Here is a 22730-nt window from a genome sequence, read left to right on the forward strand (position 1 = left end):
CAATATTCTGAAGGAAATATATCACCGTGCAACTCATGTGCATGATGTGTTTTCACGAGCCCATTATTTACTCACGCGCGGACACACACACACACGGTGATCTCTGGCTCATTCACTAAGTTATTCTAAGGTGCACGAAGCTACAGTTTCAATATTGGCATTGTTTGTGATGGTTTAACAAATAATGGAAGATGCTGTTGTGTTAGATTTTCTCTGGCAATTCCTGTTTTAATAAAATTAATCTTAAAGGAATGCTAAAGAAACAAAGTAAAACATATAGACATTAAATCCAAAGCTAAGGTTGCAGGTACAACCTTAACTCTGCCCCTTTGTGCCTATCCAGTTGCAGGTACAACCTTAACTCTGCCCCTTTGTGCCTATCCATTTTTTTACACTCTTGAATGACATGATCTGTCATTAGTTTTTTAGATTACTGTAGTTTCCCTGGGGAGTTGTGGATTCTCAGCTCTTCTGAAAATCAGGCCTCTTATTTATGTATCTAAAATGGATTTAAGGACTTGATGTTAGGCATCCAAGCTTGTAAAATTGTGGTTGAATTTTCCAAAAATTGAAATTTAGTGCTCCTTCTCTCCCTTCTTGCATATTAAAGGACAATGTCTCATAGTGTGCAAATTTACCTATGAACCCTATGTTCTCTTTCTTACCATTTACTAATAACTATATCACTGTGACTGTTTACTGCAGTTGGCCATATTAAAGCAATATAATTTAGGCTGCTGTTTCCTTTTGGGTGGATATGACAGATGTTCATGCAATTTCAATATGTAAGGTGACTTGCTGCGGAAGAATTGGGGCCATTGTTTCAAAGGAATTGACCTCTTCCCCTTGTTATGTATGTAGCAAATGACATTTTAATCCTTGGAGGGGACCTTTATAACACTGTCCCGGTTAGTTGACCATAAAATCTGGTTACCTTATCAGTGGTAAAGTATGGTAAAGAAAATAAGTTACAAACCTGCAATTTTAAACATTAAATGTTTGCATGTGGCTGAGAGAATTGATTTAATCATTACACTATAGGGCAATTACATATTGACCTACTATAGCATGAATGCTGGTAACTGTTATTTATTTTGATTGGTTTGGCATAATCGCTTAAATGATACTAGCTGTTGAATCCTACTCAGAAGCATGTTTATAAACACCACAGGTCAAATTTATGCGGAAAATGTTTGCAGCTACAAATGTCCTCTGAGAAAAGTGGGCAGGGAACATTTACTAGGTCAACATTTCCGTTAAAATATACAAATGTTCAGGCTAAAATTGTCCATTTGCTAGAAGACGAGTCTTGTTCTTCCCCTAAATTTCTGTATTATGTAACTTTTTTTTGTTGCTTAATAAATGATATCATATTACTGTACTTTATAGGTATTTTGCCAACACAGTGCAAAATGAATTACAATGGGATTTTTAGACAGTAAATCTGGACTGTAGAGTATACAGTTCCCAAAACATGAACTCATTTTTAATGTACCATCTGTTTCTCCACTATATTACAAAGATAAATAGTTGAGAAAGAGACTTGACGAGAAGGAGAAAGGGGTTTTGATTTGCCCTTTCATCATACACATAAAACAACATAAGGTCAACCAATGCACTGAAATTAAAGGTAATACATAATAGTGGTTAGTCCTGATTTTTCTCCACCTATTGTTTCAAGTCCCAATTAAGAAAGAGGAGTTCCAAGGTAATGTCGCTTCTAGATACACAGGCTTAGCCTTGTCGTTGTGTTTACACAGTGTCTGTTAAGTTCTTCGTACAATATAATGAGAGGCTGATAACTGTCCTATCTTGATAAAGGTGAGCTGATAGAAAAGCACAAAATGTGCTCTGGTGCCTGGAAAAATTCTGAAGGAACATGTGAACAAACAAAAGCCTGCTCCTGGAAATTTTAATCAGTGCTTCTTATGAAAGGAATTATGATGGATAGCTGAGACATTTCAGAGGGGCTTCTCTTCAAATAAAATAGTGTTCTGCTTTCAGGAGCTTGTTAGACAGCTTAAAGCTGTGAGTAATATTTAGCCTCTGTACCAACTGACAGGCAGATACCTAATATTAAACTAATTTTTAAAAAAGGGTCCAGAGGCAATCCTGGCAATTACAGGCCAGTAAGCCTAATTTTAGAACCAGGCAAATATATTAAAGAACATCATTATCAGACGAATAGATGAACAAGACATGTTGGAGAAGTCCACATGACATTTGTAAAGGGAAATCATGCCTCACCAATCTATTAGAGTTCTTTGAGGGGATCAACAAACATATGGACAAGGGTGATCCAGTGAATATAGTGTTCTTGGACTTTCACAAAGCCTTTGACAAGATCCCTCACCAAAGGCTCTTAAGCAAAGTAAGCTGTCATAGGAGAAGACGGAAGGTCATCTCATAGATTAGTAACTAATTAAAAGATAGGAAACAAAGTCTAGAAATGAAAGGTCAATTTTTACACTAGAGAAAGGTAAATAGCTTGGTCCCCCACAGATCTATATTGGTAACAGTGTTGTTCAACATATTCATAAATTATTTGGAAAAAGGGGTGAACTGTGAGGGGGCAAAGCTGCAAAATTACTCAAGCTAGTTAAGTCTAAAGCAGACTGTGAAGAGTTACAAAGGGATCTCACAAAACTGGATGACTGGGTAACAAAGTGGCAGATGAAATTCAATGTTAATATATGCAAAGTCATACACATTGAAAAACATAATCCCAAATATATATACAATATGATGGAGTCTAAATTAGCTGTTACCACTCAAGAAAGGGATCTTGAAGTCCTTGTGGATAGTTCTCTCTGAAAACATCTGCTCAAGGTGCAGGAGCAGTCAAAAAAGCTAACAATGTTAGAACCCTGTAGGAAAAGGATAAAGAAGACAGAAAATATCGTCATGCCACTATATAAACCTATGCTAGGCCCATACCTTGAACATTTCATGCAGTTCTGGTTGCCCCATCTCAAAAAAGATATATTAGAATTGGAAAAAATACAGAGAAGGGCATCAAAAATCATTAGGGGTATGGAACAGTTTCCATCTGAGGAGAGAGATTAAAAAGATTGTGACTGTTCATCTTGGAAAAGGGATGACTGAGGAGCGATAGGACAGAGGTCTATAAAATCATGGTCAAGAACATGAATATTCTTATGTTAGCAAAGTGATAATATGGAGAGACTTGAAAGCTGATATTGTTCACTATGTGTAATTAACTAAAGTTATTAGTTGCAAAAAACATTTTTTGTGGATTCTGCATGCGAGTTTCAAAGCTCTGGAAAAGGGTTGTTATTAGTAATGAAGTAAAGTCCTGCTGGTATCAAAAAGAAATTTGTAAACCCCTGTTTTTCAAATGTTTGAAAAGCAATAATAAATGAAGTATATGTCGAAAGTCACTTGCACCTGAAAAAGTCTGCTGGACTATTTGCTTCTGTTTTTGGGATAAGTTGGTCTTTTCCCCTACTTCACTTCCCTCCCAGCATCCACATTATGTCTATATTTTAAGTGAACTATACTGTAGTGAAATTTGTCTATATAATCTGAAGGAAGTATTTAAGAAAGATATATTGTTCTTGAAATGCATTGTTACTAGCTGGTCAGTGTGCATTATTCTGCCTGGCCTTTTAAAATGGACATTGTTTGCCTAGACCAGTGGGAGATGGAAGAAAAGGAATTCCTTCTTCCCTAGGCACCATGAGAGGCAGCAGTGGCCTTGATGTCCTCTCTGTACCACCCTGTCCCTCTGGAGACTAGCATGCAGACTGAGCAATAAGGGGAGCCATGGTGGTAACCTCATTGGTGTTGTCTCTTGACTGAAGGAGTGCCATGTGGAAGGTGGCCATAAGAAAACACCTAAGGTGATGGGTCCTTCCTTTACCTCTTCCCATTTCTTTTTAATTTTTAGGGTAAATTAACCTAGGAGAATTCAGTGCATGGCCGCCACAATACGATGTGTTTGGGAGACCACAGGGAGACACTCTTCCCATAGAGTCCAGGAGAACCAACTGCCAGAGAAAGGGCAGGACATGCAAGCTCTTGGTACAAGAACAGTGGGAGGTTGTCTGTGTATGGGTTTGGTGGCCAGTATGGTTCTTTGGTCTTGTGACACAAGATTCCTAGATCTGAGGTTAGTATACATTGGAATGGAGCAGTTCCCATCCCCAAAGTCTCTTAATATTCAAATATTATCTCTCTTCAGGCATCAGGTGCTATAAGTATGGATACGTTACAACCAGTATAGCCTCAAATTCCTGAAAAATCATATATATGCTTCCCTGTAGCTGTGTCCACAGCATGCTTGTTTTCAACACATGCCTCCCCTTTTCCCCTAGTGCACATCAGCCAGAGTTTAGCAACTCTTATAGATGTATAAATACAGCAGGGTACTGATTAAACAGCCTGGTTCTGGTTTTCAGCATCCATGCTTTTAGAAGTTATCCTTCGAAACTGTAAGATCTATTGTATTTGCAAATCTTTCTATGCTGATTATGACAATAATGCAAAAGAACACTCTCAGACTTCTCTTACTGGAATGAATATGGAAATAACAGTTTTGTTTGGTATTATCTTAGACTGTCTTCATTAAGCAAAACCAGTGAGCAGTTTCTAAGAAATCTTGGTGGACTGTAGTAGCAAAAGTGTGTATGTCACTCTTTACTGACTTTCAAAACACACTAGCATAGTCCCCAATTAGAGTGGACATGTTTTATTGTTTTGCATTTTTTCTTTAATTGTGGAGAAAATAAACAATTTCCAAACCTGCCCTTGGCCTGATTGTCTGGCCTATTTGTCTGTCTGTCTATCCATCATCCATCCATCCGTCCATCCATCCAGGTTTTTATATTAGCACCTATCACATGAGAATGTTTGCTAGTACGATACAGGCCACATTTCCAACCAGATGTTATACGTATCTCTACATTACACATTTTAGCCGAAAAAAGGGAGTTTTTCAACATCTTGTTGAAGAATGGTGCTCTTAAAAAATACACACAGACAACATAAGGGAACTTCTCTTTCCCTCTCTCTCTGCAGGCAAAACACTGCTGTTTGAACAGACTTTAACTGCTAAAACGTGCTGTGTCAAAATAGATGCAGGCAGGTGGGGAAAAATACATTTGTTTTTTATTACTTTTCTTCTGTGATTAACACTATGTGCTTATGATATCTGACATAATTTCTTCATCCAAAAGATGAAGATGTAGAGGAGGTTGACAGTATTTATCAAGAAGAATTGAGGAAAATTATAAGTTTGAGTAAAAGTCCTAAATACGTATACATACGATTTATGTATTTTACGTTGTTCCCCCAGGTACAAAGGAATTCATAAAATAGTGAATTTAAAGAATTACTGAAATAGGAAATTGCTCAGACCGAAAACCACTTGCACATGTATAGGTCCACATAATGCAGGTGGGAGTCTTCAGCTTTCTAACTTCTTTCCTATCACAGATACTGGCTTTTCTTATGTGGCCAGGGAGGGTTTTGTTAAGTAATAAAAATCAGTCTTTTAAAATAGCACTTTTCATCCATAGATCTTAAAGGACTTTACAAAGGTACATAAATATAATCACCCCCGCTGTATAGATGGGGAAACTGAGGCAAAAGAGGTTGTTAATTGCCTTTGGTCACAGAGCCAGGAATAGAGCCCAGTTTTGCTGACTCCGAATCCAGTGTTCTGTCCACTGGACATCAACACCTCATCTACCTACTCAGGAAAATAGTGTCTAAATCCATTCAATTAAAGTATTTAATTTAATGGGCTTTTTTCCCATACCATTGCTAAGCACCACTGATGGTTTGACTTTGTCGTGTCTCCTTTCTGTCAAGATGTTGGACAGCCATATAAACCATATATCAATTAAACAGTGTCTTTTTCCGTATTCACATTTATTTAGTTTCAGTTTACTTGGGCCCATAAGTTCATAGATCACTAGTGATCAGAAATGAGGGTGGGAGGTGGGAAGAAGAGCCAATCCTGAGAGATCTTTCTTCCTTCCTCATTCATTGTGCAGAGTTGATGGATCAGGCAGGGGAACTTTCATTCAGCAGCAGGTCTGTGGCTCCAGCTATTAGCTGTGAAAGGAGGCGTCGGGAAGATAGAACACTGCCTTTCTCACATCTTGCTTTTCCTCTTTGTGAAAACTGGAAGGATTGGGCTGCCCGTCTACCACATCTCTCGTAAGCAGAGGGCATCACCACATTCTTCTTAACACATGGGACAGTGAGGAAAAGCATGACTGGAAAATCAGAGCAGCCTCTTTACTTCATCCATGGAGCAGGGGCAGAGGAACAGCTTGTGAAAAGATCCCATTTCTCTTCAGCTGGGGAAGGCTCACATATTGGTAGGTCCCCCGCCCCCTCTTTCTTGCCTGTAGTGGGCAAGACTTAATGAAAGGGGTGGCCCACCTGTGTCTTGCAGGGAGGGGAGCATGCATCCGACACTGAGGCATGTGTTTTAATGGTGTGGATTCTTGAGGGTGAAAAAAAGTGTGTTTCTACTATGAGGGAATATAGGAAGGCAACATCTGAGAAGGAGGAGGGAAGTCTCTACAAAAATCTTGCTCTCCCTTGAAGGGATAAGTGCCTGCAACATCTGTCTCTTGCAGTTGGTATGAATTCAGTTATGTAACAAATCTTTCCCAACTCCAAACTCTTATTATCCCCCATAGCACAACCTAGTGGCATGTGTATTTGGTTAATACATTATCTCCATAATTCTTCACAGCTGTTTATGGAAGCCACGCATTGTGTTTCAGAATTCTGACATGGTCTGTGCCATTTCTAAGTTAGCCTGACCTTGTTTATTAATCCTATAACAATTACCGTTATGCCTACTATGCCGTGAGGTTCCCCAGTGTCAGAATAAAAAGCCAATATTCTCAGCAGCTGCAACTGTTCCACTTGTCAAAAAGCCTCCTACATTAGTTCTCTGAGATGTTACTTGACAATATAATTTTAGAATTTACTATGATTTTAGAGACACTTTAGTTGCTTAGTGCCATCTGTAAGTGATGTGTATGCTATATCTCAAGCAAAAGGAAGAACTCTGTGGAGAGTAGAAGCCTGCAGTCTAACTTGGGGAAATTGAGACACATGGTGGAGCTGCCTAGTATTATTGCCTAGATATGCTGTCTTATGTCTCTTCACTATATCATTTTGGAGCTTTGTGTGTGTTACCAGTTTTGCCCATTACTTTGGGGTACGCTCATTTATTAGGCTTACTCTTCTGAGCGTGGTTTCCTGTAATTCTGTCAATGTTCTGCTTGTGTCACTTGTGTTTTCGTATGGGGCTCTACTTCTCCTTTCTGCAAGTTCCCTCCCAGTGGAGCTGTCCTGCAGGACCTAGGTTCCCCGGAACTGGGTTCCTCCAGCCCCAGATGAACACACACACACACGTATTAACAGAGCACGTCTGAGTGGACCAGGTCAATCAGCACTTCCAAGCTGTCACCCTTATATGCCCCTGGACTCAGCAGGCTGGGTCAAGCAGCACTTCCAAGCTGCCACCCTCCTAAGCCACAGGTTCAGCACGTCCCTATCCCCACTTTCACGTTACACTTGTTCTGGTAGTAACTCACTTGATGAGCCAACCCCACAGGATTTTTGGACATTACAGGGATCTTTAGCTTAGGTAAGAGCAGGGCCGGCTCTAGGATTTTTGCCGCCCCAAGCAAAAAAAATTTTGGCAGCCCCCGCTTTTTGTTTGTGGCCCCCCTACCCCCAGCTCCGCCCCAACTCTGCACCTTCCCCAAATACCCAGTTCCGCCTCCTCCCCTGGGCGTGCCGCATTTCTCCCCCAACATTGCTTCCTGCGGCTCGCTCCCGCCCCCCCCGCTGCAACCACCCACCCTAGCTCGCCTCTGCTCCGCCTGCTCCCCTGAACACGCCACTGCTCCACTTCTCCCCGCTCCCTCTCAGGCAAGGGAGAGGCAGCATGTTCAGAGGTGAGCAAGGGCGCGGGGGGTAGAGGAACTGCTCCCCGCCCCAGCTCGCCTCCGCTCCACCACCACCATCGCCGCCTGCCCCAAGTGCGGCGCCACTTGGCTTCTCCTCCCTCCCTCCCTCCCTCCCAGGCTTGCTGCACGAAACAGCTGTTTTGCGTGCAGCAAGCCTGGGAGGGATGGGGGGGGTGGCGGTATGCTCGGGGAGCAGGCGGAGGAGGAGCAGAAGCGAGCTGGGGCAGCAGGGGCACATTTCTAGGGGCAGCATGGCTGGCACTGGAATGCCGCCCCTAGAAATGTGTCACCCCAAGCACCTGCTTGTTTTGGTAAGAGAAGCATTGCTGCAGCGCAAATGGGGAAGCCAAAAACACAGGAGAAAGACAGGGAGGGAAGCAACCAGCTTAACCATTCAAGTTATTTATTGCCAGGTAATAACCATACAAGGAGAGCCAAACTAACAAAACAGTTAGAATATTAAATCTAACTTAAATTTGATTACAAAAGTTAGGTTTAGAAAACTACACCTGATCACACAAGTCTGAGTTAGGAAGCTATACCTAGAGTAGAAAAAAAAAGAGAGAGAGAGAATTGGGTTCTCACCACTCCGTGAAGCTTTAACCAGTCGGGGCTCCCAGGTGGTCGTGGTGGTAGCTGAGGGTCCAGAGTGCTGGAGACAGGCAGAGCCCCCAGCACAATCAGTCAGGAGAAGACGAAGTCCTAATGGAACTGACGCAGATTTTGGATCCAGGCATCAGATCTCTTACTTGAGCATGGGTAGGGGATTTCTGTAGGGAAACAACAGTGGTTCAAGGGACAACACTAGATTTGTTTGTGGGTAAACTGGTGGCTCAAGGGAGTATACCAAAGTTGTTTTGTTCAGGCTAGACAATAGGAACTGATAATTCCTGGCTATGTGCGGTGTTCCTTCCAGGGAGCTCCACAATGCAATTAGGCAGCTTCAGTATTTTGGATACCAATAAAGAATTTGTTACTAGAATTGGTCTGATAACTACTGACCTGGGTGTGTGCAGGCGTGAGTTCATTAACAGCTGGAGCAGAGATCCCCATCACGCAGTGCTTTCCTCCTTTTCTGGTCCCAGAGTTCAGTGCGGTTCTTGCCTTGGAATCTCTGTTCTCCCTTCTGATGCTAATGGAGATGCCTCCCTGTCCCATCCTCGTTGCAAATCAGGCTAGGAGCATTGCCTTAATCCTGTCACCCTTGTCCGGAGGGGTTTAGGTGTGTCTCCCACTGCCTTTTCGTTGCTTTTGGTAAGTCTTTCTTCTGATCAGTTTTGTTTCAAGCAAAGGCTGGGGATGGGGGGTCCTTCATGAGTCAGACAGGCTGGATCTGTGCCCTGGTTCCCCAAGAACACAGAGCTGACAGGTAACAGGTGTTCTACCGACATCTTTTGTTCTTGTCTACACCAGACTTTATAGCTCTTGCTACCACTATTGCAGCTCTACTGGTGGTAGTAATACTGTGAACTCTAGTGTATAACCACCATATTGTGTAGGCTTGTTCCAAGCAGTTGGATAACACAGTGGTTAACACACCAACAGCTGATTTACATTATCGCTTTCAGATTTGGTACCACAAATGGAGATGCACCAGTAATAGCAAAAGTTGGAAATTTTACAAAACAAACAAAAGCCTAGCGAAGACACAACCCAAATGCTAAGAGCTGTGTGACACCCTAAGACAGCCTGCCTGAGCGAAACTGTGCCAGTATACACCTGCCTATTGTTGTTTGAAAAAATGTCAATAGCTTGTGATGGCCAATCATTCATGACCTATTGAAGGTTTAGGGCCATCCCACTGTTCTGGAACATCAGGTCACTGCAAGCTTATTGTATTTACAGAGCTTGGTTTCACCTAGATATGGTGGTGGCTGGCTGGGATAGGAGATATGCTGAGGTGAGGCCAACTAAAGTTCTTATTTTAACTACTGACAGTCTAAGTCCTCTGCTGAAAGTCCTTTACATTCCTTGATGGGGACTAGATAGGGTGACCTTAGTGTGACTGGATGTCCCGATTTTATAGGGACAGTCCCGATTTTGGGGAATTTTTGTTATATAGACACCTATTACCCCCCACCCCCTGTCCCAATTTTTTACACTTGCTATCTCGTCCCCCTAGGACTAGAGCACAGTACCACTAACACAGGGGAGGAGTTCAATAATGAGCCCTGAATGCTGTAGGCCTAACATAAATAGTTGTATGCAATGTTGTTGTAACTGTGTTATCCCAGTATATTAGAGAGACAAGGTGGGAGAGGTAATATCTTTTATTGGACCAGGTTTTGCTTCAACTTTAGCTTCATCACCCACCTTGTCACTATAGATAGCTGTCTATTATATTGCGACAAGGGCTTCTGTTATTTCAACTCTGAAAATTGCAACATACCAAATACCATGAGCCATATAGTACAACAGAATTCAGCTTTTAAATCCACACATACTTGGGGCTTTTGGTCCTCCAAAGAAACTCACAATTGACCAGGAATATGTAGCAGAATAGCAACTCTGGTGTCTATCTCAACAGAAAACAAATGGTCTCTTGTAGACTACTTTGACTAGAAATCTTAGAATCAGACTCTCTTGCTTCAGTGCCCCTAGTAATATTTCACTTGTGTTGGTGGGTTAAGATGCTATTTGCTTCCCCAAAGCAATGTTTTGCCACTGTAAAGCAATACACAGGGGAAGCACGCATTGCTCTAGCAATGTTTGCTGGCTTAACGGCATTCTGTCATTGGGAACCGTTCTCTTCAGGTTTATTTCTTTATATTTGGGTCAGCAGCAACCATTTCCCCAGTGCATGAAGGTTTGAAACTTGATTATTTCTGACCTGACAGGGGTCCCTGAGAACTGAACCTTGGACATCAAAGCATAACATAAAATAAACTTTAAAAGTTAATTTTATGTTCAATTATCAATTAATTTATTTGGATTTTTGTAGGATTGGGCAGAGAAGAATAATGTTAATGAATATCTGACTTGCTAGGCATGTAGAAGCTTGAAGTGTGAGCCTGTTCGATGGTCCTACTGAAAATAGGACTGTCCTTAAAAAGAAGGTATGGTACTGCACAGTGTGATACCAGCTTGTACATTTTCCACTTTGCTTACTTTGTCATTAGGCTATGGTTAAGCATGATTAAAAATCTATGTCTAAGGCTTTATATATGTTCTTTTATTTAGCAGTAATAAAACACAGTAATAGTGTATTTTGCTACTGCTGTTGAAAGGGAATGTCTTTGTTCACTAAGTAATTAACATGTTGTTGAGGTGAAAATGCAATAAATGTGTCAAAGAAGGCAAGGAGCCAAAACATTGAAGATCAGAAAAAAAATCAAATATAGATATAAGAGTGTGTGGAGGTACAAAATAACTATCTATTTCAGTAGCTTAAATACCAGTTAATGAAATTATCAAAATAAATAATATCTTTTGAATTGAGTGATACAGTATATTATATAATACAGTATGTTTATATCTATCTAACACCCTCTTGTATGGTGTTTTTCATGACTAGCTCTTGAAGCACTTTATAAAGGAGGTAAGAATCATTATCCTCGTTTTACAGATGTGGAAACTGAGGCACAGAGCCATGACTTTCCTAAGGTCGCCAGCAGTCTATTGGCCAACCCAGGAGTAGAACCTTGGTCTCCTGAGGCCTCTATCCAGTAGGTAACACTGCCTCTAAGTGTGTAAATCTTCATTTCAACCCTCCTTACAAAACTGGCTATTTGATCAATAGATTATACAGGCTCTTTTAGAGTCATTGTGCACATCTTTGCTATGCTATCTTGTTAAATCTCCTGCCTATCCCTAATATGGAGGCAGACTAGGATAATACTATAAAGAGGCATGTTGTAATTATCCTGCACATGTGCAGTAACCAGTTCTCAAACTCTGAAATTAGGAAAAGACCAACCCTATATTAGTTCACTGGGGCAGAGACTTAGCTCATGGAGTAAGATTTGAAAAGCAAATTCTGCAGAACTGGCACGGAGAGATGTTCATTTTATTTGTACCAGTAAAAAACTGCTGTTTCAGGTGAAAATCTACCACATGAGGAAATCGCTTTGTGCGCTCTGGTGATTGACCCCAGTGAGAAGCAGGTGGCATTTCCACCACTGCCCTGCATGAATTTTCCTGTGAGGGGGCCAGCTTCAGCTCCTCCTGCAAAAAACCCCCTACAGATCCTGTGAAACAGCAAGCTCTCTGAGGACATCTGTTTACTGGCCGCCACAGTCCACTCTGATGCTGCATGAGTCCCATTTGCTTCTTGTAAATGAGGCTGCAGCTGTTTTGTGCCCCCAAAGTTTGGTCTGATGGAGTATGTTCTGCCACCTAGAACCTCCACAAAGGTTTACACCAGCATAGAACTTAGACCCATAGGAAATGTCGTGGAGTTACAGACTGCAACAAACTTGTTTGTTCGTTTTTGTTTTTTTTTATAAACACATTAAAGTACAAGTTTAGAACGGAACACTCAGTTGCTCTTAACTATGCAACTATCGCTTCAGCAGGGACCTCTAGAACATGGGTGATTGTTTTCTTTAATTTCATTTAATTTAATTTCAGAGGGCAGGAAGGAGAAGACGGGGAGGATGCACATTAATGGTTAAGACATAAGTTACTGCAGCCCTAGGGCTGACTTTTGTGTCCAATTTTCAGGCAGCTTTCTGTAGTACTGCCCTTTGCGAGTTATATGCCTCAAGTACAGCATTTCCTAAAGAAAAATGTGAGGGTTTTTCCCCTCAGAAGGAGACCAAAATTCACAGTTTGCCTGTGCTCAGAGTGTGTGTGTATGAGTGTTTTCTTGGATGCTCCATGAATTATTCTTTTGACATACTGTTTATTTTTTTCATGAGAAAAACCCTTAATTTAAACAGATCAGGGGGTTGTGCTTAAATTGAGTCAGTTTTCAGACTTGAATAAAATATTTTAATTTTTGCATTACGTGTTTTATGGTAAAGTTTCAGTTAGGAATTGTAAATGAGGATCCTAATCACTATGGCCTGGTTGCTACTGTATATATGACTATAAAAGCCCCCTGTCCTTTGTACCTACGTATTTACATAATGTGTTCTTTATGTTCGTGTCTCATTAAACCTAGGTGTTTAATCGTGATGTCTATGGTCCTCTATTTCTGCCTTTCGTTTATTTCTGCCCTCAGAATCTTTTCACTTTGAAGTAAATAACTGATTTTGCTACATGTCTTAGTGCTATGGAGCGCTGTTAAAATAATTGCACCTAGGCTTCCCAAATGTATGAAAAATGAGAATTCTTGGGAAAAGATTTTGACATCCACTGAAAAGATGATAATGGTGTAGGCTAACAAGGAGAAATCTGTACACTTTCCTTTCAGTTTGATCATTTATTTTATACCTGTGCATTACTGTTTCTTTAATGTTCGCATATAAAATTCAGTTAAATGTTGTTCCTAAGAGCTGCAGGCAAACTCCCCTGAAAATACCAAGATAATGAACTTGAACCTGAGCTTGCTCCATCAAAGAAATGATTACACACAATGTGTTTTAGCTTTTGGCTTTATTTGGCTTTAATTTATATTATTTTTTTGTCTGTGAAAAGTGCACCTTTAAGATGAGATGTTTGTTGAATCAATATATATCTGTTGGTATTGCTAAGGGATTGCCTTTCTGCTTTCAAATCTCTCCACAAAATACCTGAGTAGGCATAATGTCAAAAATGGAAATAATCAAAATGTATTTAAGGCTCACTTAAAAAATCCATTTAAAAAGTAGGAATGTGGGGTTTTTTTCAGGCATTTTAGGACCATAAATTGAAACACAAGTATTTAAATTATTTTTTTCAAATCTACTCAAACCTGTATTTATGTAGCAATACAGTGAACTTTTCTTGTCGTTTGCATTTATGTTTTTTTTTTAGCAGTTCTGTATTTTAAGACTCCAGTGACCCATAAAAAAGAAAATACTCTAATTTTCAATTTCTTGGTACTGAATATTTCCCTTCCACTGGCTTTGTTTTTATAACAGTTATTTATTTAAGAGAGAGAAAAAAAGAGAGATCTGGGGAGGGGGGCAGGAGCTAAAGAAAGGAATGGATAACTTTGGAAAGATGTTATTAAATGACCGTCCTAGAATCTAATAGGATATAGTCAAACATTTAAAACAAAAACACAAACACAGTGGGGAGAGGGGAGAATGTGGAGCCTCAGACCAAATAAGGTGGCTTCACTTTGAACCAGCCCTTCACTTTCTTTAACTTAAAGCATTTAACTATAGCACTGTTAATGGTGCTCAGAAAGTGAATGTCTGCAATAAGACCAGGGTCCAGAAAATGAATGTTTTTCAAACTTCATAAACCAACATCCACAGAGGGCTCTCAGATGCCATTATGTGGCACTCCAGTCACGACCAAGCTCAGGACTTAAGAGGGAAAACTATCACATAGAACTTTTTTTTTTCAGAAATCATTTTCATAAAAAGTGCCATCCTTCAGAAATCTATGGTCCCTGAAGGATAAATCTTGATGCTATGATGATTCACCTGGCCTCAGGGCGAATCATCCTAAATGAAGGATCAAGTGTACCCGTGGAAGGGCAGGTACAGGAAACTAATAGTGATAATATTCAGGAAACAGCAACTCCTTCTTCTGAAGTTTGATTTATTTATTTAATTTATTTCTTTTTTCTGTTTAGAATAGCTAAAAAGTGCCCATTTTGTATTTAAAATTACAAAACCAAAATATGGTACAATCACCTTACTTAATGTTACCAAGCAGCAGCACGTAATCAAATATTACCATCCTCACACATGAGCTTATACCTCAATCCCTCTGTTCAAAGGCCACATGATACAAATGGGCCCTGTGACATTCCCTGAAAGACAACAAATCCAGGGTAATTTAGACTAGGGCTGGGAAGACTTTCCGGAACACTCTGCCAGCTGACTCCCTTCTGTTATATTAAGAGGGAACCCAGCAACAGCACCTCTGCTGACCGCAGCTGTGGTACTGTATCACGAGGAGGGAAACGGTCAGTAAAGGAGGCGGGTTCCCAGCAACTTATGGCTTGTGTAGATCCCAGAGCACAGGTGTCAGGTGCTTCCTCTAGGATGTTCCACACCCCTAGAGGTTGGCTTCCATATGCACCAGTTCCAGCTACTGCATAGATTTGTGATGCACCACCATGCGGAGCACATTGCAATAGTCTAAACATAAAGTGACAAAGTCATGTATGATGGTCGCTAGGTCAGCATCTAAACGTTAAGGCTGTCCCCATCCAGTGAGGTGTAGATAGAAAAATGCCTTTTTGACCAATGGCACTTGAATGTTCTCTCTGTCTCAAGGGCAGAAACATTCGCCATTATCTCTTCTAGTTGTTTCTCCCAACTACCAGTATCACCTCGATCTTGTCTGAATTGAACTTCAGCCAGCTCTTCCTTGCCCCAATCTCTGCCAGACACGGGTCAGTCTCTTGTCTGCTCCTGTTGGATCAGTCAAGAAGAAGGAAAAAAGCTAAATATTATCAGCATATTACCCAAGTCTCCTCACTAACCTCACTAATGGCCTGATATTTATATAGCATTGAACAAGAAGGTAAACAAATGGAACCATGCAGTTCTCCATATTAGGGAGATCTTGGAAGTGATGAGCCATTGCCCAATAGAATCTGCTAGGGAAGAATGAAACCACCCCAAGACAGCCCCTCCATTGCTGCTGGAGACCACAGAAAAGCCAGCAATGCCTCATGGTCAATGGTATTGAAACAGCTCCAATAATATTCATATGAACACCCAATCATCCTCCATTGGCAGGAGTTCATTGATCAGCGCAACAAGGGCAGTTTATGTACCAAACCCAGGTCTGTACCCACACTGAGAAGAGTCAAGAAAATACGAGGCAAGTGGATGCTGTGAAAGTTGTCCTGTCAAAAACTTCTCATAACTTTCCCCAAAAAGGAAGGCATGACATTGGCCTATAGCCAACTAGATTGTTTATGTTAAGAGGTGATTTCTTGTGGAACGGAAGCTCACAGGCCTCCTGCAGCTGCATCAGCATCCTGCCCTCCCTAATGGAGGCATTGACAATTGCCAGTAACAGAGTAACCAGTAATTCCTTGATGGCCTTCACCAGCCAGGAAGGATACAAGTTGTGGACTGAAGTACACCGCCAGCACCTCAGTCAGTGGCATTGATCAGACAAGATAGTGCATCTGTGGTGGCAAGATAGGAGGTAAATGCAGATAGTTTGACCTGAATCCACAAAAAATATAGACATTTTCTCACAAAAGACAGGACTTGATTTAGATCTTGAATGCAGATGGGCTGGATTAATCAAGCGGTACACCACTTAGTACAAATCTGCTGACTGAGATTTTGCAGATGCTATAGTACAGGCACATAATCTCCTTTTGCTTTCTGTATGGCTATAGCATATTTCAAAAACCGCTTTATCATGTAGTCTATCAATTTCAACCCTGGACTTTCATCAGGAGCAGTCTAGCTGTCTTCCCTCTTGCTTCATTCGTTACATGCCATCTGAAGACCAAAGTGACTTGTGACAGTAAAGCCATTGAAGAGGAGGCCAGCGGCCACATGATCAAAATACAATCCTAATATACAATCCTACTAAACCATCAACCAAGTAGGGAAAGTAAAATCTCCCTCTGAAAATCTTCTGGCTCCATTAACCTCTGAGGGCAGAACTTGAAAACAGGCTTTTTTTGCTCCAACAGGACAGCTGAGCCGCATCCTCCCAACCTTCAATCCCAGCCCAAACACCAGATCAAAAGTATAATTAGCAAAGGGCATAATTCTGTAACTTTCTCTAGCAAAGCTCTGATTGTCCTTTGAAATACCCTACTATAGAGGTCTGTTCCCCACCCCTGGTTCAAATGGCTGTGAATTTAACCCTTTCTCAAAGACAGTAGAACTACCCTATGTTCTATGCGCAGCTGTTGTGCTTCAAGAAACACTCTAAGTGGTGGAGAGGCAATTTGTCTAGAATTACTTGGCAACACAACAAGGGACCTCTAACAGTTTCAATGTCACCTATTTTACTACACAGCAATCTCTTCTCTTAAATCCCAGCTCTCTTGACTATGTGCCGTTTAAGCCAATGCTTCTTTCTTGGTTCTATAATGATTTTAAGTCCTACTTTTAGAAGATGTATCCTCTACTGTAATGTAAAAAACTCATCACTGTTTAGTTTCTATTTCTTTCCTAAATCTGCAACAGTAATATGGTTCTAGAAGGGTGGTGAGAGCAACTTGAAAACATATTCTTTGTCATAAATGCAAGGAAAATTACCCGTCTGCTGACAAGGAGACATCTGACCCAATATAGTTTCTGGAGAAATTCAAAATGTTCATTATAAAATGTAGGTGCAAAGCAGCAACCACCATCTGTGAAATAGGCTACATTTTCTCTGGAGAGAAACCTGGCAACACTTAGGCTTGGACATATCTTCATGCAAGAGAGTGAGGGACTGTTAAAAGAAGCAGGGAAGATACATCAGGATTCCGAGCAGTGTCAGGGGGAAGGGAATTTACAAAAATGTGAAAAAGTGAAGAATATGAACTGAGTGGGATGGATGGGTCTGACACTCTTGGGAGAGGTCATACAGGAGAACATAGCCAGCAAGGAGTTGGGAGAAATTTGAAACCAAAATCCTCAAAATTAATAAAACACATTTATGGGCTATTATTTTTATTATAATTTATTTGCATATTTGATAGCACTCAGGGGGCCTCAATTAAGTTCAGGGGCCCACAGAAGAAAGGGACAGTACTTCCCCAAAGAGTGCAAGAGCAATACAATGTTTTGCTCCCAAAGAGAATTACTCCCACTTGCCCATAGTTTTGGTCAGTATACCACAAGCTTGGAAATACATTCTACCCTTTGGGAAATGTTTAACTGCTGTCACCTCGAAGCCAGTCAATATTTGCTACACACGCACGTGCACACGCATATATGACCTCTGTGATATTTGTTTACCCCTGATTTATGAGATCCCATTGCACACTATAGAAGAAGAAAACTAAATGTGCAAAGGACAGATAGACTTTTAATGGAGTTACTAGCTCAGTGTTTCTCCACAGAAACTGACCTAGAAATTGCTTTTTTAATACACAAGTCAAAATATGCAAATTCGGAATTCAGAGTGGCAGCTTAGAACCTGTATACACTTTGTTAAATTTCTTATGAAGGACAGGGAAATTTCTCATTTTACAAAGGCTGTTCATCAGCTTCTAAAACTGAGGATTGCAGACCACAGAGCTATGTAAAACCTGGGAGAGAGGGGTAGGAGTTGACCCCCTGAGTTTCACCTTGAGTTTCCAGGTCAAGTGAACCAAAACACGTAGAGTGAAATTCAGTGAAAGTACCACATTTCATTTGGTTTCCCTGTGAGATCCATCAGGGTTTGCTTATAAAGACTGTGAATTATTGTCGAATTTGCACAGTGCTTCAAATTTACAACAAAACCCAAAACTGGGAGAATTACCAGCAGTTTCCTTTTGATTGACAATATTTTCTGAATTTTTCTTAGCACCATTTACTTTGCTACCACATGAGGAAATTTCTGGGATGGCTACTACAAGTAGGACTCCTAGTTAATCTGAATTCCCTTGCCATTTTTGCAGAGATTAATCATTTTGTATAAATAAAAAAGTATAAACATCTCGTGCTTCTACCATCACCTTTCTAAATAATAATAATAATTAATAGTAATGTATCCTAGCCCTGTTAAAATATTTGTAATGAAGGAGTGTAAATTTTGCTGGAAGAAGCATTTTAATTCCATATTCTGCTTCCTGATCCTACTCAACAAAAATAAAATTTATTTTTCAAAAGTATATCCATTAGTTATCTTCTCAGTCCCTACAATCTTTCAATGGAAACATAGTTTTCCCTCCTCCCTCCCCGCTCCTTGTTATAACCATAAAGAATCAGTACCATGAATTTCAGTTAAGTTTATGATTAGCCCCTAACTACAGCTGCCATCACATTTGGCAAGGAAACCTCTTCTGGAAGCATTCTTGTCGATAGGTAAACAAGCAGATATGCTGAGCTGGTGGACAGATGAATAGGAAATAGCTTGGTTCCCCATGATAAATCTATCGTGGGTGGAGAGAAGATTCATGTAAAAACATTTGGTTATGTGGTGGTATAGAGGATTAGGCACATGCTATAATTAATGCCAGTAGCAGTAAAAGGACATTAGGGATGTACTGTGTGTTGATTATTTCTTCATTTTGTTTATGCTAGTTTCCTCTCCTTCGCAGCTGTATGGCTATTGCCAAAGAAAGCCCCAGAGACCAAGCTTTAGCCGCTGCTCCTCTGTAACTGCATCATTACCTCGCTCCAAACAAAGTCCTTTTTTTTTTTTTGTCAATAGAGGATGAAAACATTATTGGATTCAGGAGCTCATAGTAGTCCTATATGCAGCTAGGGACGAGGAGGATAGATTTATGAAATGGACCATTTCAAATGGCATTATCTTCCCACAGTGAGGTACACCTTTCATAAATCATGGGAGAGTGTTTGAAAAATAGAGCATTTGTTATTCCTGCTGTATATTATATTTGCATCCTCCACACTATGATCTTAAGGGGGGGCAGGAATCCTCAGCTTGTTGTTGTTCATTTCTAGCAATTAAGGCTTTGTATGTTATAAGGAGAAAAAAAGAAAAGAAGATAATGCAGAAGAAGAATTGGGGAAAAGTTTAACTGTTTTATTTTCCAATTTATTTCAGACTTAATTTTCTAGTGTTGGTAGAAAGCCAACAATTTATTCTTTAAATTCGTGGAATGTTACAGAGCCTTCTATGCCTCATTATGTTGCAGCCAAGCTAATATAGATGCTTTAGGATCAGCTAGGAAGAGGAGCGCAAGTACAACCCAAAGCTTTTTATTATTTGTTATTTATTAATACTGCTTTGTTTTTCTTCTCTGATACTCAAAGTGTCTACTTTGCTACATTAATAAAATGGTCTCTGATGCCTCTTGAACTTATCTGCCATCTATGTATTGTACTGGGAGAAAAGAGAGTCAGTATTTCTTCTGTGTTTCTCACAATCCAATATTGCAATAATTTTACAGATGAATCTGATGCACCTTGGGATAAATGCAGGTCTCTATTAAACCTATAACTAGACTGATGCGAAAAGTCAACATTTATTACACAATATTATTTGTGTGGCTGCTTTAAAAATCATCTCTTTCCTGTGGAGAGGAAAGTTTCTAGCATGTTCTATGGTAGCAACATGTCGTTACTTGTTTTGAATCAAAAAGAGAAGCCTTGATTTTGGCCAATGTATTTTGTCCAGCAATGTTGGAGACAGTGAAGCAAAATTACCTGGTCTTATATATAAAAACCTGAGGAAGTTTTATAGAAAAGGACTAAATTTAAAAATAACATTCTTTATAAAGTCAAGCACTCGAAAGTTTTCAGATTTATGGTTTCCTCTGCAACCTTTATTCTGCCTGTTTGTGAGTAAGCATTATGATATAGTTTTTAATGATATGATCACCAACTATTTTTTCCACAGGACCCAGGCTCGTTCATTGTAGAATATGGATGCACAAGTGGACAGAATTAAAGTTGTATGGGTTACTGCTAACCTAAGTTTTCATAATTTTCAAATGCTTGACTTTGCTACCTAAATAATGGTCTTTTTTAGACTAGGGTTTTTTGGTATGTTTAAATGTTTACACCTTATGTTTTGTATGTTTAGCAGGTGGCCAAAGGTTTCCTGACCAGCTCAAGTGGCAGAATGGAAATGGTGATTTTTAGAAGTTTATACCTCAGCCAAACCCAAATTATAGAATATTATCCTTCTCTTCTCTTCTCATTTCCCCCGATCTCTCTCAGTCATGCTTACCAAGAACTTTTGTTGTAGCCAGAACCTAGATGAGAGAAGAATGCTCGTGTGATCATGAAGTTCAAAAATTTATCCGCAGTGGAAAGCTTAAAAAAAAATTAAAACAAAAAGTCAAGGTCAAATTGGCAATTTATTCCTGAAATTTCTGCAGACACTATTACTTCAGATGTTATGAGCCCTGCTTTTCAAGACCTGATTTGGAAAGAGCTTTGAACTCTCAGGTCCTCAGCCTACTGTCCTAAGGACCATTTCCATACTTAGGTATTTGGATCCTGAATATGGTGGGTTGGCATGTGAGATGTTAATTCTCTTTAAGGTTCTTGAGAGTTTGTTACCTCGATAGAGTGAAATGCACATAGCTTGTGCAAGCTTACTGTATCACGGGTGCTGCTAACTCATGAGCTGAGTGAGGTGATCCCTCTTTATGACATGTATGCATTGATAAAGTTCACAGATTCACTACACATTTCCAGGTAGATATGCCTGTTGTGCTGAAAGAAGATGTAAAGTATTTATCAGACTGCAGCATTCCCAGGAGAGCATTAAAGTTGTAAAAGACAGTTCTCCAACATTCAGCACCATATTTTCTTCTGTTTTCTGGGGAGACAGGAAATGTTCTTGTCTCAAAAAAATTGTGATCCCTGGCCCATAAAAAGTGAGAAGAATGCATAGCAGCTTGTTGAAAACAAATAGCTATAGCTTCCTTCGAGAAAGAGTAGAATCTGATTTCTGTGACTTTGAAAGCTTGGTACACAATAATATTGGTCATGTCACTATGACAGAGGAATTGCTTTTATAGTTGAGCTGTGATGTTTTCTTATGTCTTGAACAATAGTGTATATGATGATAAAAATGGCTCTCTCATGGGTATTGCCACTCCTATTTTGAGGCCATAGTATATTTTTCTGTTGCTGTAACGTGGTTCTGAGTACACCATTCTGTATTCAGTGTTGTTGTAACTGCGTCGGTCCCAGGATATTAGAGAGACAAGGGGGGATGAAGTAATATCTTTTATTGGACCAACTTCTCTTGGTGAGAGAAACAAGCTGTGTCAGTTTTGTCTATCCACTGGTTTTGGTCTTTGCAGTTCTTTACCTCTGGTCAGGATAAGGAATTTCCCATGTGCACCGAGTCATTGAAGGACAGATGGTATTTTACTCTACCCTTGGTATATTAATAGCACAGTTTGCGTGTTTTAAGACTTGAATGTATTAAGCTGTTGGGTAAAGCTAGGATTCATCTCAGGCTGTTTTAACAGCATTGTCAGCTGCAGTGGTTCTGATTTACTGAGTAAGCATGACTATAGGCAAATGATCTTTCTGCGTACAGAATTAATTACAATTCAGGACTGATGAACTTTTACGATCTAGTTAATTTTTTAAAGATGCTGTGAATGGTTTATTGAAATTTTTTAAAAAGTGATAGTTTTCTGCCCCTGCTCTTGTAAAATCCTGTCCTGCATTTAATGTTGGCCTAATTTAGTAAAAGATGTAAGTATCTCTTCTCTAAAGCACTATTGTGTAAAGGCCAAGTCAAGGTTTCAGTACACTTCTTTTCAGGTAAACTCACATTGCTTCCTGATGGGCATCCATGAGGTGTTGGATCATGCCAGTGTAGGAGCTTCTGGTCTGCTCTTTTGTCCTTGAATGCCCTTAAAATGATTTTTTAAACAGCACAGCGTAAATTCTGCATAATGGTTACTAAATGCCATCTTATGAAGTGTTATGAATGAATATTAATTTTAAAACAGTATGCTCCAGAGCATGTATGTGTCAAATATTTTTACAGTGCAGACCACCTCATAAACCGGTCCCTCCTATTTCTGATTGTACAGAGCACCTCCCCTCTGATTCGAGATAGACCAAATTGCCTTCCATTCACAATTGCATAACATCCTGGGCCAAGTACAAC

The 22730-nt window shown here is 40.1% G+C and overlaps 1 protein-coding gene across 2 annotated transcripts in view; it reads left to right on the forward strand.

Annotated features, from left to right (window-relative positions):
• The window catches only part of WWOX (WW domain containing oxidoreductase), a 687014-nt gene that overhangs the window by 495508 nt on the left and 168776 nt on the right, over nucleotides 1-22730 (forward strand). The window contains exon 9 of one of the 2 annotated variants that reach the window (XM_075118433.1): nucleotides 3911-3940. The exons of the other annotated variant lie outside the window; for it this stretch is intronic. Coding sequence (XP_074974534.1) covers nucleotides 3911-3925 — 15 coding nt within the window. The 3' untranslated portion in view covers nucleotides 3926-3940. Of the gene's footprint in view, nucleotides 1-3910; nucleotides 3941-22730 lie in introns of those variants that run through there. 2 annotated transcript variants of the gene reach the window in all.

Source organism: Caretta caretta, chromosome 12 (genome assembly GCF_965140235.1).
Source record: "Caretta caretta isolate rCarCar2 chromosome 12, rCarCar1.hap1, whole genome shotgun sequence".
In the NCBI taxonomy this organism is placed as follows: domain Eukaryota; kingdom Metazoa; phylum Chordata; order Testudines; family Cheloniidae; genus Caretta; species Caretta caretta.